Raw genomic sequence first — 21128 nt, forward strand, 5'->3', positions numbered from 1 at the left:
AAAAGAAATAAACAGAAGAATAAAAAAATCGAGTTATGTCCCCTTATATTCCCCATATGTCCCATTATTCCCCTTGTTTCTAGTTAATACTTCTGCTCAGATTTTTATCTAGCTTCTAGGTTTTTCATATCTGCTAAAAAGAAAGAAAGAGAAGAATCGAAGAATCGAGTTATGTCCCCTTATATTCCCCATGTGTCCTCTTATTCCCCTTGTTTCTAGTTAATACTTCTGCTCAGGTTCTTATATAGCTTCTAGGTTTTTCGTATCTGCTAAAAGAAAGCAACAGAAGAATCGAAGAATCGAGTTTTGTCCCCTTATATTCCCCATGTGTCCTCTTATTCCCCTTGTTTCTAGTTAATACTTTTGCTCAGATTCTTATTTAGCTTCTAGGTTTTTCTTATTTCCTAAAACGAAAGAAACAGAAGAATCAAAGAATCGAGTTATGTCCCCTTATATTCCCCATATGTCCCATTATTCCCCTTGTTTCTAGCTAATACTTTTGCTTAGATTCTTATCTAGCTTCTAGGTTTTTCTTATCTGCTAAAAAGGAATAAACAGAAGAATCGTAGAATCGAGTTATGTCCCTTCATATTCCCCATATGTCCCCTTATTCCCCTTGTTTCTAGATAATACTTTTCCTCAGATTCTAATCTAGCTTCTAGGTTTTTCTTATCGGCTAAAAAAAGAAACACAAGAATCGAAAAATCGAGTTATGTCCCCTTATTCCCCTTGTTTTCTAGTTAATACTTCAGCTTAGATTCTTATCTAGCCTCAAGGTTTTTCTTATCTGCTAAAAAGGAATAAACAGAAGAATCGTAGAATCGAGTTATGTCCCTTCATATTCCCCATATGTCCCCTTATTCCCCTTGTTTCTAGCTAATACTTTTCCTCAGATTCTAATCTAGCTTCTAGGTTTTTCTTATCTGCTAAAAAAAGAAACACAAGAATCGAAAAATCGAGTTATGTCCCCTTATTCCCCTTGTTTTTTAGTCAATACTTCAGCTTAGATTCTTATCTAGCCTCAAGGTTTTTCTTATCTGCTAAAAAGAAAGAAACAGAAGAATCAAAAAATCGAGTTATGTCACCTTATATTCCCCATATATCCCCTTGTTTCTAACTAATAATTTTGCTTAGATTCTTATCTAGCTTCTATGTTTTTCTTATCTGCTAAAAAGGAATAAACAGAAGAATCGTAGAATCGAGTTATGTCCCTTTATATTCCCCATATGTCCCCTTATTCCCCTTGTTTCTAGTTAATACTTTTGCTCAGATTCTTATCTAGCTTCTAGGTTTTTCTTATCTGCTAAAAAGGAATAAACAGAAGAATCGTAGAATCGAGTTATGTCCCTTTATATTCCCCATATGTCCCCTTATTCCCATTGTTTCTAGTTAATACTTTTGCTCAGATTCTAATCTAGCTTCTAGGTTTTTCTTATCTGCTAAAAAAAAGAAACAGAAGAATCGAAAAATCGAGTTATGCCCCCTTATTCCCCTTGTTTTCTAGTTAATACTTCAGCTTAGATTCTTATCTAGCCTCAAGGTTTTTCTTATCTGCTAAAAATGAATAAACAGAAGAATCAAAGAATCGAGTTATGTCCCCTTATATTCCCCGTATGTCCCCTTATTCCCCTTGTTTCTAGTTGATACTTCTGCTCAGATTCTTATCTAGCTTCTAGATTTTTCGTATCTGCTAAAAAGAAAGAAACAGAAGAACCGAAGAATCGAGTTATGTCCCCTTATATTCCCCATATGTCCCCTTATTCCCCTTGCTTCTAGTTAGTACTTATGCTCGGATTCTTATGTAGCTTCTAGGTTTTTCGTATCTGCTAAAAAGAAAGAAACACAAGAATCGAAGAATCGAGTTATGTCCCCTTATATTCCCCATATGTCCCCTTATTCCCCTTGTTTCTAGTTAATACTTCTGCTCAGATTCTTATCTAGCTTCTAGATTTTTCGTATCTGCTAAAAAGAAACAGAAGAATCGAAGAATCGAGTTATGTCCCCTTATATTCCCCATATGTCAACGTATTCCCCTTGTTTCTAGTTAGTACTTATGCTCGGATTCTTATGTAGCTTCTAGGTTTTTCGTATCTGCTAAAAAGAAAGAAACACAAGAATCGAAGAATCGAGTTATGTCCCCTTATATTCCCCATATGTCCCCTTATTCCCCTTGTTTCTAGTTAGTACTTATGCTCGGATTCTTATGTAGCTTCTAGGTTTTTCTTATCTGCTAAAAAGAGAGAAACTGAAGAATCAAAGAATGCAGTTACGTCCCCTTATATTCCCCATATGTCCCTTTATTCTCCTTGTTTCTAGCTAATATTTTTGCTCATATCTCATCTAGCTTCTAGGTTTTTCTAATGTGCTAAAACAGAAGAATCGAAGAATTGGGTTATGTTCCGTTATATTCCCTATATGTCCCTTTATTCCCCTTGTTTCTAGTTAATACTTCTGCTCAGATCCTTATCTAGCTTCTAGGTTTTTCTTATCTGCTAAAAAGGAAGAAACAGAAGAATCAAAGAATCGAGTTATGTCCCCTTATATTCCCCATATGTCCCCTTATTCCCCTTTTTTCTAGTTAATACTTCTTCTCAAAGTCTTATCTAGCTTTTAGGTTTCTATTATCTGTTAAAAAGAAAGAAACAGAAGAATCGAAGAATCGAGTTATATCCCCTAATTTTTCTCATATGTTCCCATATTCTCCCTGTTTTTAGTTAATACTTCTGCTCAGATTCTTATCTAGCTTAGTAGTATTCCCTTAATCTATTAAACAACATCCCTAGGGAATTTTCATTGAGTTTCTACAACATCCTTACCCCTTTTCCTATGAGAGCCCTCTGACGTCACAACATCCCTATCAAAATTCTCATGACAGCCCTGGCAAAATTCGCATGACACACCCTCACTGGTTTCTGCGACAGCTTTGGCAAGATTCCCGCCCCTTGCAAAATTCCCATGACAGCCTTACCCCTTTTTCTATGAGAGCCCTCTGACGTCACAACATCCCTGGTAAGGTTCCTATGAGAGCCCTCGCTTGTAACGTATCCTTGCTTGTAACGTAATGACAGCTTACACCTTACGTAATTATTATGAAACACTGTCATGTGGTACTTTTTTCGCCCGAAACCCCCAAAGTGTTTTTTCTTCTTCATTAACTTAAAGGTGTTACGCACTTTATGTAAGATCAGCGCATCTTACGCATGGACGGTGCATCCATCACTCCCAGATAATACCCTTTTGACATTTTTCGCCCAAAAGCCCCTAGACATTTTCTGTTTTCGGTGTTTCATTTTTCGCTCGAAAAAGCTATCTTATTTTTTCTTTTTTTTTCTTTCTCTAGAGTTCTTGACCCCGCCAGGACTCGAAAGGTCATTCCTTTCCAATGGTACAGCGCCCCAAGCAACTCGTTCATGAAATCATTTCCAGTATTTTGTAGCTGGAACCATATTCTAAAAATAACCTATTGAATGACAGCTAAGATCCCCCCTTTTTTGTCAAACACTAGAATGACGCTTTACTCTCCCAATTTGATACACCCCAGAAGACATTTGCTCTCAAGATATTAATAGCGATAAAACGGAAATGTATCGTTTCTGTACGTGGGTTATTAGATTTCACACCATCGCGACAATACGCCCCTTTCCTCTAGCATGCAATACCGGAGGAATAAGGTTGATATTAGATGCAAATTTAAGGCATGTTTAGAGCTTTTAAGGATAATATCCATTTCTTTTAGTACCTGTTATATTTTCACCTCTTACATGGGAAAAATTCCCTAATGTCTCCACCCTAACTTTTAAGCTGTAATTCATCCCCACAATGACCTTATATGACCCCCCCTAACCCTGACAAGACATCATCTGCACCAAGACATTTTTTCAGGCATTTCATATTAAAAATTATGTCTTTAAATCCCGTGATTCAATTTTTTTTGCAACCCAAGCCAATCATGATGCCCGATAAAATACTTCACACCACCATGACATTTCACCCATGTGACCCCCCCCCACCTCACCCCCAGGGTGATATATATATATATATATATATATATTATATATATATATATATATATATATATATATATATATATATATATATATATATATATATATATATATATATCTGATATTAGTGGTATATTTAAACCAAATTAAGAGGTATTATGGAAAGACTTTTAATGAAATGCACCGTTTCATTGAGTATCGTTAGATTTCACTCCCCCTCTAGCAAAAAATTCATTTAACACCTCCCACCTTATATTTAAGAGCTAAAGCAGGGGTTCCCAGCCCTTTTTTTACTCTAGAGCACATTCTAAAATATCGGTATGGTTGCGGGGACCACTTATTTTAAATCAACAAGCTCCTTCCATAACTTGTCATTTTCCCATAGTTTGTTTTCTTATAGTCATAATGTATCAATAAATAATACACAAAAATGTTTCAAAATGAATAAATTATTTGGCATTTTTTTCAAATTGTATTCACACAGAGAAATGTATTTACAAAATGTAAAGAAAGTAAACAAAACACACAAATACAAGGAAAACATTTAATTAAAATATATAATAAAGTCAATGGAATCTTTGTTATTGCATTTCATTGGCCAGAGCTTCATAATTAGGAGTGTATGACGATAATCCTGTTAGCAGACAATGATAAAGAGAGTCATCGGTGAGTTGAGATCTATATCTTGATTTTATTAATTTCATATTTGAAAACAATGATTCGCATAAATATGTTCGAACCGAAAAATGATTCAATTTTATATTCCGCTTTTTTCAGCAGTGGGAACTTTTCTCTATCCACTGCATTCCAAGAGTCCGCTGACATTAAGGATTTTAGCAAAATATCATTCTTAACGTCCAAAATTTCTAACTCTAGTTCTTCTGTCTTACCTTGAACAAAATCTGCAATCCATACGGCTATTTCCATGACATTTATTTGGCAAGTAAAAGGATTGATACAGAAGGAAACTATTGGTTCATTATTTTAAACTGCAAAGATCTCTCTTCAAATTTTTTTTAACTCTTGAAGATGCTTAATAAATAATGTTATATTTAATTCACTGTCACCTAGAATTTTCTTCATATGTGGGAAATGCACGAGATAATTGATCTGCAGATGTGATATCAACAAATCCTGATTATTTATCACTGATTATTGACAAAACAACAAAGTGTTAAACTTTGAAAAAAAGGCACTGTGCACTACATAAAAAAGAGAGAATCCTATTAAACATTATACTATTAGAAAAAAGATGTTTCTTATAATTGTATCGACATGACGGAACTGAAACAGAATCTTTTATTTCCAGCGGAATACTGTTCCATAATTTCACTCCAACACGTATTTTATAGAAAAAGCTTCTCTTTGCGTGTGACAAATATCCGAGATAAGAAAAAAAATGTGTAGATGACGACATTGGATAAGCATGATAATATGACGATAAATGAAAAAGGACAAGTTGTGTTAGTCCGGGGGGTGCTAGACTATCTAAGTATTTATACATGAAAAAAGCAGTTTGGAGCTGGAAAATTTGTCTTACTGTTAGCACTTGAGATTTAAGAAAAACTTCTTTAGTATTAAGTTTATTAAATTAAATTGACTTTATAGCTCTATTTTGTAAGATTTGAATTCTTTTTAAATTGTAACAGAAAGAATTAGCCCAAACGCAACAACTATGTTGAATTTAAGGAAAAAAAGAGTAAAATATAGGGTTCGTAAAACTTACTGCGGAAGGAAATTTTTAAGTCTATACAAAATCCCAGCTCATCTTGCAAATTTTATAGATATTGAATTTACATGTTCTTTCCATGACAATAATTCATCAATGATTCCACCTAAATATTTAAATTTTGAAACCCTATATATTAAATGTCCATCAGCTGTTAAAGATAGTTCAGTGTTTACCTTTTTAATAGTAGAAACAATCATGTAATTTGTTTTTTAAAATTAATCAATAAACAGTTACCCCTCGTATATTTTGTTAGATCATTCAACGCGCCCTCCATGGTCTTAAAAAGGGTTTCAACACTTAAAGCTCGGAATAATAAAACTGTATCATCTGCGAAGGATGTTGTCAAACAATCTTTCATCGAATTTCCTATATCTGCGGTATAAATGAGGTAAAGGAGTGGCCGTAAAATCGACCCCAGTGGAATTCCGCAAGTTATTAGGTGCTCTCGTGATCTTTTTGGTCCATTTATAACGACCTGTGACCTATCTGATAGATATGACTCAATCCAACTGACAATCCATGGTGGAAATTTTTTAATTCTTTAACTTTCTAACTAAAAGATTATGGTTTACTGTATCAAATGCTTTCGACAGGTCAATAAATAAAGCTGAGATACAAAAACCCGTATCTAGAAAATATTTCACTTTACAAATAAAATTGGTAATCGCGTGATCTGTCGAATGCCCTTTCTGAAATCCATATTGGCTAGGTGGTATAATTTCAATTTCTTCCGCAAATTTACTTATTTTATCATACATTATTTTTTCTAAAATCTTTGAAATAACTGGTTAAATTGACATAGGGCGGTAATTATTTATATCTTCCATATTTCCATACTTATATAAAGGTATAATACGGCTTTTCTTTAGATCTTTTGAAACAATTCTTCTTTGAAAAGACAAATTGATTAAAAAAAAAAATCAAAATATGAGATATCGCCGGCAAAACATGTTTTAGAACTCGTTTCGGCATGTGATCAAATCCAGGAGCCTCTGATGGTCCCAAGGAATTCACTATCTTCTCCAAATCACCTGTGGAAACCGTTCCAATAACAAAAATGCTTCCATAATTATCAAAATTTAAAGAAATTTGACTTTCGTCTTCTATGTCAATATCATTATCAAATTATGGTGAAATATTTTAACTAATTTCAGTAAAATTTTTACAAAAACTATCAGCTATTGATTGATTATTTCCTATTCTTTCCCCTTTCGGGTTAACTATCTCCATAGGGATCTCATTATCTTTATGTTTATTTGGTCTCAAAATTCGATTAATAATTTTCCACATTGAAGATACATCATTCTTCGCAAGTTCAAAGGCATTAAAAAGTAACTCTTCTTAGCATCTTGTTATTTCTTATTCAGAACATTTCGATAACTAACATAAATATCTCGCTTTTCATTTTACGGTTTTTTCAACATTCTACTATAAAGATTGTTTCTGAATTTTATCATGTTTTGTAATTCCTTTGTTAACCACGGAGGTTTAAAAGTGTTTTTCTTTCCCGATCTATTCTCATGTGGTCCCTCAATCTTACAATCTTACAGGTTTAAAATTATTTTTCTTTCTCGATCTTTCTCGTTTCCTAAATGATCTTTTAATTTATTTAAATTTGGTTCATTGAAAACAAATATTTTCTCTTTAATTTTATGATGGTCATTTGAATATCATGATAAATCGCTAAACCACACTGTTACAAATGCAAGGAGATGATCCGAACCTGGCACAATAAGGACATTTGATGATTTCAGCCGGTCACAAATATCTTCACTAATTAATATGTTATCAATAAGCGTGGTCGTGCGTTCTGTAGTTCGTGTGGGGATATTAATTGACAGGAACAAACTAAATGATAGCATAGTTGTTAAAAATTCCGCATTCATATTATTTCCTAGCTCCAATAAATTATGGTTGAAATTTCCCATTAGCATGCACGGCTTTTTACCCGACCCTAAATTCTGACAAATATTCTCAAAATGCTGAGACGTTTCCGTTGGGTTAGAAATAGATGTCCTGTAAATAATAGCAATCCAAATTTCAAGATCATACTTATTAAAATTAACAACAAAAGACTCAAACCGACCTTCAACATAAACACCTAAAGTATCTTCTACACTTACAGAAATATCATCCCGCACGTAAATTCCTAATCTACCCTTCCGCATCTGTGTTATATTTTTATAATAAAAAGAATAACCTCCTAGTAACAAAAATATAAAGGCGAAATTTCACTCAAGAAAGTCTCGGTCAGTGATATTACATCAAAACAAAGATTACTTTCATTAACTGTGGTAAGTAGTGTATCAAACGCAGTTTCAAGCCCCTGACAATTATACGTGGCTACGACAAAATTACTCTATGATTTAATTTGCCTCAGATCACAGGGATCAATATACTTAGAAACCGGAATTTTCAGGTCTGAACTCACTTTCTTATTCCCACCACCACGTTAACAAAGGTCTCGTTCACATAAATTAGCTAAATTAAAGTATTTTCATGCAAGATCAGATAGTCTATTAGTCAGCAGAGACATTTTGAAACAAAAAATTCTCCTTACTGTCACCATAGCAGTTTTGTCACTCTCTTGTCTGTTAGGCAGAATCCTGGCTTCTTGAAGACGCCTCAGCGAGACAACTTCTGATGGGTCCTTAATTCTAACTACTTGATCGCCAGACTTTGCAAGGATATGGCCCTGCACTGAACAAGCATTTCTCTTACCCACTACATTCCTAGCAGCATTTTAGAACTTCCTGTCTAATACGAGTAAGGCTTTTATTTACAAAACATTGCGATCCTTTCAGCTTGCTCCGATTTTTCAATACTTCTCTTGCAACTGTTTGGCTTTTAAATCTGACTTCAACTAGGGGGTTTCTGCTACTACTGGGCTTCCCCAAAATATTAACATCCACAATGTCAGACTCGGACACCAATCGTAGACCTAGTTTGTTTGTTATTAAGTCTAGCACTTTATTTATGGGATGTCTTGTTGTTTCATTCAGACCAGGTAAGTGGTATATAACTACGCAGGAAGACGTGTTAGCTTGATGCATTTCATCGAAGTCATACTGCAGGTTTGACAATGCTTGTGCTAAGAAATCAACTTTAGAGTCCAGCGCTCCGATTCGGTCCACTAATTATACGTGGCTACTTTTAAGTTCCAACATAACGGATGAATAAACAGTTTGTGTTATTTTGTCAAGGTCATCTTGTGAGAGTTTGACCTTACCGAGCTCCTTTGCTGTATTTTTCTTAACAATATCACTAATTGAGTCATTATCCTGTGAAATTTTCGCTCTTAGTTCAGAAATCTCAAGCCGCACTCCCTTCTCAATTCCAAGGCTAGCAGTTCCATGTAAGAGTTTGGATTTTTATTCAGGTCAGCCATTGATTTTTTGATGGATGCATTTTTACTAGCCCCGCATGCCTGTTTATTATTTTCAAAGTCCATCATATTTTTAATCGTAGCAGTTGCTGTTTTACGATCCCCGTACTTGAACACTAGAAATTTCTTTCCGGGACTAAGAACACTAAGTATATTTATTGACCACCATGGAAATCCAGGTAACCGAGTGAAAGCCAGATCTCCCGGCTTCATTTCTGAAAGAAAATTCTCTAGCAATCAAGTCTAAAGATCCAAATAATAATAAAAAAAATGTCTGAATCTGTATGTTTGTATGTTTTTTAGTCTCTATCACTTTCTTTGCCTGTGTGTCTGGGTGGGCGTTTGCCTGTCACAGTGTTTGTCTTTGTTGGTTTGTATGTCTGAATCTATGTGCTTGTATGTGTTTTTATCTCTCCCACTCTCTTTGTCTATGTGTCAGGGGCGGGTGTTTGCTTGTCCCAGTGCCTGTCTTTATCAATTTGTATGTCTGAATCTATATATTTGTATGTATTTACTTTCTCTCTCTCACACTCTTTACCTGTGTGTCTGGGCAGGTGTTTGCTTGTCCCATCGCCAGTCTTTGTTGGTTTGTCTGTCTGACTCTATATAGTTCTATGTGTTTTTTGTCGCTCTCACTCTTTTTGCTTGTGTGTCTGGGTGGGTGTTTGCTTTTCCCACTGTCTGTCTTTTTCGGTTCGTATGTCTGAATCTATATATTTTTATGTGTTTTTGTCCCTCTCACTCTCCTTGCCTGTGTGTCTGGGCAGGTATTTGCTTGCCCCATTGCCTATCCTTTTTGGTTTGTATGTCTGAATCTATATATTTAAGTGTTTTTATCTCTCTCACTCTCTTTGCTTATGTGTCTGGGCGGGTGTTTGCTTGTCCCACTGCCAGTGCTTTTTAGTTTGTATGTCTGACTCTATATATTTTATGTGTTCTTTGTCGCTTTCACTGTTTTTGCTTATGTGTCTGGGTGGGTGTTTGCTTGTCGCAATGTCTGTCTTTTTCGGTTTGTATGTCTGAATCTATATATTTGTATGTGTTTTTGTCTCTCTCACTCTCTTTTTCCGGTGTGTCTGGGAGGTATTTGTTTGCCCCATTGCCTATCTTTGTTTGTTTGTATGTCTGAATCTATAGGTTTATATATGTTTTTATCTGTCTCACTCTCTTTGCTTGCGTGTCTGGGCGAGTTTTTGCTTCTCCCACTATCATTCTTTGTCGGTTTGTATGTCTGAATCTATATAGTTGTATGTTTTTTTGTTGCTCTCACTCATTTTACTTGTGTATCTGGGTGGTTGTTTTCTTGTTCCACTGTCTGTCTTTTTCGGTTTGTATGTCTGAATCTATATATTCGTATTTTTTTTTGTCTCTCTCACTCTCTTTGCCTGTGTGTTTGGGCAGGTATTTGTTTATCCCATCGCCATCTGTGTTGGTTTTTATGTCTTAATCTATATATTCATATGTGTTTTTGTCTCTCTCAGTCTCTTTGCTTGTGTGTCTGGGTGGGTGTTTTCTTGTCCCACTGCCATTTTTTGTCAGTTTTGTATGTCTGAATCTATATATTGGTATGCCTTTTTGTCTCTCTCCCTCTCTTTGCTTGTGTGTCTGGGTGGGTGTTTGCTTGTACCACTGCCTGTCTTTGTCCCTTTGTATGTCTGAATTAGGGCTTACACTTTCAAATCTTAAAATTCGGGGAGTTTCCGCGTACAAGTCTTCGGGATTCGGGGAATTTTCAGGAAAAAACAAAATGGAATTTTATTACAAAATTTTGCGAGCCAAAATGTGTTTTAGCTTCGTTTTAAGCGTCGTGGTAAATCAAGCCTTTTACAGAGTAGGTCTTAGAGCCAGAGCACAGGATTGGAAACCACAGCTGAAAACGCTTATTTCTGATATTGCGGCAAAAACTTCGAAATTGTATTCAAATTTAAAAAAAGTATAGTGAACTGAAAATACCAGCAGCAGTTTTTCATTAAGTCATTAATCTCAGTAATTCATTACTAATATTTAAAAGCAAAAACAAATATTGTTTGAGGTTTCTAGATAGGTAAATTAAATAGACAAAAATTCAACCTATAAGTATGGGACAACATTAAAACTTAAAACAAACAAGAACTAAATTAAACAAGTAAAATTAAACTTAAATTAAAAAGGGAATTTTGATGACAATTGACACATTATTGGTTTTTCATGCTGATTCTAATGTTTTAGGTGATTATCCCCTTCCCCCTGATAATCCCTCCACGGAAAAAACTGAATATACTCCCCTCAGAAAGTCCCCCCGTGGAAAATACCCCCTCGACACATATATTGTTTTCACTGTTTGTTTCTACTATGCTGCCCTCTCTTTTGATTACCTCATAATTAATATATAGTCACCGATTAACCCCCACCTTTCCCAACCACCCTGCAGCCATCCATTTTCCAAATATAGTGCTTATTGCAGTCTCAATTTTATATCAGCCCATCTAAAGCGTGTACATGACAGCTATAGGCTACAAATCAGATAAAAGTTACTTATTCCATTTCTTCACACTAACATTATTTGGCATTATTACCCAATCTTTCATGATAAATAAGTCTGAAAATAATATAAAACTTGACAAGAAAACTATATGATCCAAATAACCAAATTTTTACTTTAAGCTGTAGTGGAAATTTTCTTATGAATAATATTTTTGGGGTTACTTCTATTTAAATCCCTTATTCCCTGACCTTGTACATAGTCTATAGCTAAATTTTGCCTCATTAGGAGAGAGAGGGAGTGTTTCATTTTTTATGGTAGGAAGATTGTATTTAGGGATATTTTTCAAGAAGAAATAAATTGTATCAAAATTTCTTTAAATTCTTTTGTTTTATCTCAGCATTAACCTTTTAATTTTCCTTAAAATTTTAATTTCCTTCGCCTAACTAACAGCTTTGCAAGACCGTAAAAAGATTCTAAAAGTGCAGTTTAAAATATTACGCCCACTGAAAATATCACACGACTGACGAAACCAGAATTATAATTGTGAGGGGAGTGCTGGGTGAACACGTTTGATGATAAAAGGTGGCATGACAAATACAATTCTCAGATAAAAAGAAAAGAACTTAAATTTTACACACCAAATGAAACAAGAATTAAAATGGTAAGAATTCCTGGCAAAAAGATAAATTCCTTCAATATATTATTCGTTCAATCATTTAGTATTAAACATTAATACTAAGCCTTGCATTAAAATTATCAATCTGTTTTATAACGGCCTGACATGGTTCTGTAACTAAATAATAAAGGCTAATATACGAGTTACGCGTCCGCAAAGGTAGTCTCAACAGATACTTTGCATAACAAAAGTAGTAGGACCGAATTTGCTTAATGTCTGATTTCTGAAGCATTCTCCAGAAAGGTACAATATATAGAGTATGCCGCAGCGCTGTTGCGTTATACAACCTAGCTAAAATAATTTTAACGATTTTTTTTTTATTTTTAATGAAATAACAACCGGTAGAATATTAATACAAAATGTGTTACATACATTATTATACATTATTAATATGATTGAACAACTTCAATCTTCAATTTGAACCTGTTCCATAAAATAATTCATCTAGAATAATCATTAATTCATTTTGAGTCATAGACTAATTTTACTGGGGTGTCACTCACAGGTTCAATATGCGTTTCATCTTTGGTATTATTAGGTTCATTGACTATATGATCAATAGTAGTAATAATGTTCACTCGCGCTTTATTTTCCATCAATTCAGCTTTGTATTCATTAGTGATATTGTCTACCAATGCCCTTTTTATTTTGCCTGTGGTTTCACTGTCTATAATGTACCACTGGGAAAGCTGCATAGTGTCTATGAGCAACCATAGAGTACGATTGATGTAGCCGCATAAATGAAAACAAAATTTAAAAAAAAATTGAATAATTTTCTAAGTCCAAAAATTCCATGTCAGAAAAAAAAGAAAGAAAAGTTTTACTACAAACATTATTTTTCTAACAGTAAAATTCACGAGTAACATATCTATATCATTCTCATTTTTATTTCAAAAATATTAAATGTTATGTTTTTTTAAGTATATTTATGTCATTTTAAGTAATATAAAAAAAGTTGTAAAATGTCCTGGATGTAGTAATAAGGCCTCCACTAAGGCGTTTCCACATCTTTGTAAACCAACTGCCAGGACCTTAGCCCGTTATTGATGAATGATCATGGTAATAGTTCGTTCAATCGGCCCTTGGTCTTGGACCAAGAGTTACAACATAGCAATCAATGTCAGGACAAATGAATACCATGCTCATTTTTATTAAATATGATGCAGGTGTGTATTCTTCCAATGTACAATAATACTGTTTGATAATATATACTAAACTATGTTGTGTCAATGAGCAGCCATAGAGTACCACTAATACAGGTGCATAAATAAAAAAATAAAAAAAAGTTGAATGATTTTCAGTCAAAAAAATTTCGAGTCAGAAAAAAAGTATTACTACAAACATTATTTTTCAAAAAGTAAAAGTCACGTCTAACATGTCTATACCATTCTCATTATTCGTTTCGAAAATACTAAATGTGTTTTTTGGGGTTTTAAGTATTTTATTTCCTTCTAAGACATGTAAAAAAAGTTGAAAAAATTTATATGTTACCAAAAAAATAATAAGAAATAAAAGGTAAAAAATTAAACTTAAAGTTAAAAAAATTAAAAATGGGGGGGGGGGGGAGGGGGGACCTAAAAAGTTTGGGGGGGGGGGTATCAGAGGGTGGAGGAGGGGGCCATTGGAGGTTGAGTTCCTTGGTTTTTAGGGTCTTTGGTAGTTGGGGACCTTGATGGTTTAAATCCAAAACCACCTCACTACTTGACTTCAAAGGATTTCTAAGCATTGTTCTAGATTTCTATATTAAAATTTTTTTCTCGGCACCTACGACTTTATTAGTTTCCACTTTTTAGCATACTCCAATACTAAAGAATATTTTATATTATCTGTACTCCTCAATTGGTTCTTGTTTATTATACCAACCACAGCGAAGAAGTGAAGCTAGGTCAAGTCGCAAGATCACCTTGTCACCGCTAACCATTTCCACAGACTGGTACCCGAGACTTTATTCTAATATTCTAACATTTATATCACGTTGCGCGAGAGTTGTCATTCCCTCAGACTTACCTTAACTGGTAAGCAGTTTTAACCCTTTTCCACTTTTATTCAATTCATATAAAAATATTCTTATTAGCCTCATTTATTTTTATCCGAATATTTATGTGCCTAGTTTAGACTATTTAATGTTATGCGATACTGGGCATAATTTGGGTCATTGACCTACATAAAAGACATGCTTAAAAATCTAGCTCTATATTGTACATTTTTATATGACTAATATAACATGTCTGGTAGGCTCGTGTCGTTGTTCGTGTCAAATGTTCTCGTGAAATGTTCGCGTCAAAAGTTCCCCTCAATGTTCCCCTCAAATCTGCACCTAGGTTGCTACTCATAATTTCCAGATCTTTCAACTACGTTGAACAAAATGGCTATCTAAAAATTTTGATTGGATGTGTATGGGGAAATGGTGGGCGTAAAAGGGGTGTTAGTTGCCATCCAATCACTTTTGGCTATTAAAAAGGGCACAAGCCTTTCCAATTTCCAATCAAACGAGCCCTTTTCGAAGTTTCTGCGACAACTCCTTCAATATGAAGTGTCCTGGGCTAAAAAAAGCAAAAAATAGATAAAACATTGTGCTAACATCGTTCTTTACTTAAGCAGCGCTATTGCGCTGCCTATGATTGCTGATACACCATTTTGATAATTTGGATGTATGAAGCATCTTTGATTTAATTCAAAATTAATTAAAAAAAATTCTTAACTGAAAGTAAGGAGCAACATTAAAACTCTAAATGGAAAAAAATTATTCTGTATATGAAGCAGCTGCCCCCTCCTCATTACCTTGCTCTTTACGCTAAAGGTTTAGGCAGTTTGAAAAAAGCTTCCTATCCTAATTAAACGGCCTTTGTGTTTCAGGAGTCGTTCTAAAAAAATGGGACAACTTTAGACAAACTTTAAAAAATTAGACAAAACTTTAAAAAATGGGACGACTTAGTCAAACTTTAGAATAAAGAGCAAGATATTGAGGAGGCGCAACCCCTTCATATACGGAATATTTTCTGTTCGTTTTGAGTTTTAAGGTTGCTCCTTATTTTTAGTTAAAATTTTTGTTTTATATAATGCTTGTAAATCTGGCTCACCTTCCATGAAAATTCCCCCCTGCTCTTATAGTAAAATCTTCCATGAAAATTTCCCCCCACATAAAATACACCCCCCCCCCCTAACCTTCCCTCTGGACAGTTCTATTCTTGCTGGAAATCCCCTTCCCTGTAAAATTTTTTGCGTACGATTCAGCCTAAAAAATTTTCCTTAGCATACTTTCATTTGAAAAAGACTTTAATTTCTAATCGCGTTTTCGGTCACCTCTGAAATCCCCCCTTCCGTGGAATTTTTCCTGAACATTCAAACACGCTGAAAATGGCCTCCGGACAATTCCCCCGGAACACTTCCGCATGCAAAACTGAGTTGGCAAAGAGAAAGTAAGACAAATAAAAAGAATTTCATATAGAAGTTCTGTCAAGTCTCCCCCAGTGCATAATTCTCCTGTGAAGTTCACTCCGTGGATATTTTCCTCCTCACGGAAAATTCTCTCTACGGAAACCCACACCAAGCACAAAATCCCCCCTGTAAAATGTCTGTATACTTCACAATACCGAATAATGTACGCAAACAATGGACAAGTTTCGTAACTTACAGGCCTCTCCCCACGGACTGTTGGGGGCCAAGTTACATCTAAAGGCATAGTTATTTGATTTTTCAACTATGATGAACAAAATAACTATATCAAAATTTTGATCAGATAACATCGGAGAAAAATGGGCATCAGAGGGGGGCTAGTTGTCATCCAATATTTTTGGTCACTTCAAAATCGGATTATAAATTTTAATTTCCGTTATAATGCTCCCTCTTCAAGTCTTCTAGAACAATTATTTCGATACGATTATCCCTGGCAAAAAAAAGCAAAAAAAAAAAACAAATAGCCTAAATACACATCCGTGATCTTTCCTCTGGAAAAAAAAATATATGCAAAATCCCATATTTTTGAATATAGGAGCTTTAAACTTTGACAGTGGTGTTCCCTGATGCGCTGAATCTGATGGTATGATTTTCATTAAGATTCCTTATGGGGGTGTTTGTTTGGGGGGGTGTTTCCTCCTTTTTTGAAAATAAGACAAATTGTCACAGGCTCATAACTTTTAATTGGAAATGCTAAACATGATGAATCTTAGATATTAGGAATCAGCATAATGCGCCAATTGTTTTGATTTAATTTCGCATCTTCCTCAATATTTCTTGAAAGTTTTAACTTAATACTCGTAACTGTTCTTGAGATATTGCGGATACGCTCTTGTGATGACCTGAATGCATATTGGGTCTTTTCATTTAGTCCAATCCTCTCAACATTCGTTGTAATTATTTACTTTGTACCCTTAACCACCCTTAAAATATTCCCCGTACGCTTTTTTGTTAACCTAGATGCAAATAGCGTCTATTTGTTCAGTACATCAACCTTGACATCCCCTGAGCAACTTAATACCCTTAGCCGTTCATTAGCCGTCGCGCAAGACCATATTTTCATTATATAGCCTATACTTAAATAATTGCCAATTTCCAATATTTATGGCCCTTGCCCTTGGGTCTTTAGGGAATCGCGTCTTCCCCATAAGCATATTTGTTGAATCTTTCGACTGTTTTGAACAAAATGACCATCTCATTGTTAGTATAAATATCACTTCTTTTAGTTTTTTGGTTGAAAATAACACGAGTTACTCCTTTCTTACAGTTCATATGCTCCTTACCCCTTACTTCAAACTGTGTAATTTACGATTTTTTTTTCCAATTTTTTTTTATCTCTACCATCTGATTTTTTTTTATCTTATCTCAATCTCTCGCTAAATATAAAATCCCCCCTCCCACTGAAAAAACTGACTTGTTACATGACTTTTTAGATAGAAGAATATAAACATCAAATATATCGCGTAACTTAATTTGGAAGGCTATGAGACTTGTCTTTCTTATGCTCATGAGCACAAATTAAAAAGGAGAAGTAAAGATAGATTTGTAACAAATTTTCTCATTTGACAGTTGCTTACTAATGTATTTTCACCTACTTTCTAACCGTTTTATGAACGGCAACCAAAGTTCTAGTTTTTTCCTCCTCAATTCTGTTTCTGATTGATTCTTATTCGATAAAGAGATCCCCAGTGCTATTGAAGCTTTTTATCATAGAAAATTCTCTGTATGAGCACGAATACACTGCACATGCGCCCCTCGACCTAGGAACAGAAGACATGATTCAGTTTAGAGGAAAGACTAGTGGAATAATGGTAGAAGTTTGTTAAGTTTTATTTATTGTTTTGTTTTGCTATCAGCCTGTAGAATGAGGAGGAATAAGTGATAATTCGGCAATGAGCTGGTTTCCACCCTACTTGACTAGACTAAGATCAAATAAATTATGCTGTGAAGTCAGGCCTACTGACTTCACCAAGTCAGGACAGGCAAGTTCTGACAATGGTGATAAGTTTTGGATTGCAGAATGAATATTACTTATGTAGTAGTACAGGGCATTTTGGCTCAGCAATTTATCAGTCAAAGCCAGGAACTAATTATACAAAATATTATCATACAGGTGACTGCTGTAATAGAGGCTCTTTGATAACCCATGGTTATGATAGTGAACGCCATTGTTATTCAGTATATTATTCGGAAATTCGATTGCAGAGAGGAGTGGATACAAAAACTAGCAGAACTATTTTGTCCGATAAAAGTAGCAGTAGAAGCTTATTCATAGTGCATATAATATCTCAGTTATTATTGTTATTTGTTAGGAAATGGTGCAATTTTCGATCTCAACAGTTCAAGTTTGGAAAAGAGCATGTCCTACGGGTAGCTGCATTAAGTGCTTTTGGACGTGCAAACAATTTGATACAATGGATTAAAAATTTTTCCGTGGTTTTAAGTATTATAGGAATTAACCGGCAACATGTACTGACAAGCGGTGTATTTAAGTCTTTCAAGTCATTTCTTTTGATTATGCTTTTACTGAAAGCAGGCTTGGCTGATGGCAATCGCATAGCAAATGAAATAGAAGACATTTTAAATCCTTGGTTATCCATTGAGCAATACTTAGTTTTAAATACCCAAACAATGATGCCCGGAATTCGGGATAAATGCTTACCTAGCGTACCGAAGCCCGCATGTGATGCAAACAAACTAAATTGTCAACGCCATGTGCGACACGCGCATTCTAAGCTAGACTCAAGTAGTGCCTATCCCAACCTTAATCGAAATGATTGTGTTTCATTTTTGTACGGGTCACACAAAGAATGTATTTGTCATGCTTCAAAAGGTACACAACGTATAGCGGCACTTAGAAAATATAAACTCTTCCACTGCTACAATTATAACCTGTGGGATGTTTTAGATAACAAGGCAAAAAAAGGAATTCTAGAGGATTCTGATTCATGCTTAAGGTCTCTTTCTGCTATAGAAGCTCTGGATGCAACCGCTGGGGCTCTTGTATGTGAATTTGAAGAATTATTGGCTCGCTATGATTGCTCTCAAACCTTCTCAACTATGTCCAACTGTGATCAGTGTAAGGTACGTAAATCATTAAATTATTCGTTGCTTTAACGACTTATTTTTGCTTTTTCTCTTTTCAAATATGTTCTTGCTAGTTTAAGTCTACTTGCAATTGTCATAACCCTCTAAACACAAGCTGCACTAATGGATTTTAAGATTTTAACAAGCACTGAATGTCGAAATTAGACATTAACGCAAACGGCATTTCATCACAAGAAGATTTCACAAGAAGAACTTTTTCACTAAATTTAGGTCGCTGATGGTCGGCCCAATACTCCTTAAGATCTAGAGTTAGGGTAGAAGCCTTCTAAATCTAATACCCTTGGGAATTTGATAAGTGCATAGAATTTTTTTCTGTTTGTATATACGATTCTTGATAGGAAACTCAGGGAAATGTTTTTCCTGTCTTTTCTCCCGGTTTGAACTCCCATGGAAACAAAGTGTGAAAATAAATCATTAGCCAGAGAAGGGAGGAGGTTCAGAAGAAAGGAGGTTCAGGGAGGAGGCTCAAACATTTGTTTCTAGTTTTCTTTCATCCATATTACTGACTTACGTCTCCCTAGAATACTAATTCTTAGCAAGTAGCTATCTCACAGGAAACCTTTAAGCATAGGGGCATTAGCATATGGTCTACATTAAGGGTTTTATTGTCTACTGAAACCAGGAAGCCACATCCTTCTTTTGGATACGGAGGGCCCCAAAACAGGGGCTAAAGAAAACTACTTCAGTTTTACCACAAAACAATGAATTAATTGGCACTGTTCTATTAGCTGGAAAACAAGCGAGAAGGGAAGTTTGGTTAATGCTAATGAAATATAACAAAATAGGGTAAATAATAGGTAATATAATAGTTTAGAAACAAATATCGGCTATATATTTGTACATCAGGTGGGTAGGGCTAAAGCATAACATACATTAAATACGTAACCTAACCTAGGTACCGTTTCCCCCCCTAAAACTCCAAAAACTAAAGTTTAAATTATAGTTCCCGGAGTGAGAAACCCCTTGTTTAGCGTCAGATAGGAATTCACCAGATAATGCCTATTTGATGTTTGCTTTTCACGAGTGGTTGTCTCGCGTGTTTTCCAGCTAATAGAACAGTACCAATTAATTTATGGCTCGAATAGTAGAAATCATCCTAATCTGGTACATTTCCTGATTTGTTTGAATAAGTTTGATTATATTCTTAGTAGTCTCTTAGGCTCATAGTAAAACTTTTATAATTGAAATAACACAAGTGGAATCAACAGAGGACAAAGAGTGATCTCTATTGGCTAAAAGAGTTCAAAGGAGGAATTAATTTATGGCTCTAATAGGAAAAATCATCCTGATCTGGTGTATTCCCCAATCTGACTTAACAAATTAAATTATATTCATAGTAGTCTCTCAGGCTCATAGCAAAAGTTTGTGACTGAAGTCCCACTAGTGGGATCAATATAGGCTAAAGAATGGCCTCAACTTGATAAAATAGGCCAAAGGACGAATTAATCTATGGCACGAATAGTGAATAAATCCTGATCTGGTTTATTACCCGATCTAACTGAATAAATTTGATTATATTCTAAGTAGTCTCTTAAGCTCATAGCAAAACTTTTATAACTGAAATCCCACAAGTGGAATCAACAGAAGACAAAGAGTGACCTCTATTGGCTAAAAGAGTCCAAAGAAGAAATTGATTTATGGCTCTAATAGGAAAAATCATCCTGATCTGGTGTATTCCCCGATCTGACTTAACAAATTAAATTATATTCATAGTAGTCTCTCAGGCTCATAGCAAAAGTTTGTGACGGATGTCCCGCTAGTGGGATCAATATAGGCTAAAGAATGGCCTCTACTTGCTAAAAGAGGCCAAAGAATGAATATGACACGAATGGTGAATAAATCCTGATCGGGTTTATTACCCGATCTGACTGAATAAATTTAATTATATTATTTAATTATATTCTTACAAGTCTCTTTGGCTCATAGAGGCCAAAGGATGGCTTGTATCATAGGCAGCGCAATCGCGCTGCCTAAGAAAAGAACGATGTTGGCATAATGTATTATTTTTTTGTTGGTTTTAGACCAGGGCATTTTGTATAGAAGGAGTTGTTGTAGAAACTTTAAAAAAGGGCTGATTCGATTGGAAATTGGAGTGGCTAGTGCCCTTATTAATAGTCGAAAGTGATTGGACAGCAACTAACACCCCTTCCTCGCCCACCATTTCCCCAAACATATCCAATCAAAATTTTAAGATAGCCATTTTGTTCGGCATAGTTGATTTTAAGATAGAAATCAAGTTTCTGAGGAGGAACCTCCCCCACAGCCCTCAGGGCAAGGGTTATAAGTTATGCCCTGGGGGCATA

At 34.9% G+C, this 21128-nt stretch overlaps 1 protein-coding gene across 1 annotated transcript in view; it reads left to right on the plus strand.

Annotated features, from left to right (window-relative positions):
• Positions 1-17489: 17489 nt before the first annotated feature.
• Mid1 (calcium-permeable channel component Mid1) overlaps positions 17490-21128 on the plus strand; it is a 79120-nt gene continuing 75481 nt past the window's right edge. Inside the window, exon 1 of the mRNA XM_089087755.1 lies at positions 17490-18801. Coding sequence (XP_088943881.1) covers positions 17713-18801 — 1089 coding nt within the window. The 5' untranslated portion in view covers positions 17490-17712. The remainder of the gene's footprint in view (positions 18802-21128) is intronic.

Source organism: Artemia sp. Qi Xiang Cuo, chromosome 1 (genome assembly GCF_049724085.1).
Source record: "Artemia sp. Qi Xiang Cuo chromosome 1, ASM4972408v1, whole genome shotgun sequence".
Taxonomy (NCBI): domain Eukaryota; kingdom Metazoa; phylum Arthropoda; class Branchiopoda; order Anostraca; family Artemiidae; genus Artemia; species Artemia sp. Qi Xiang Cuo.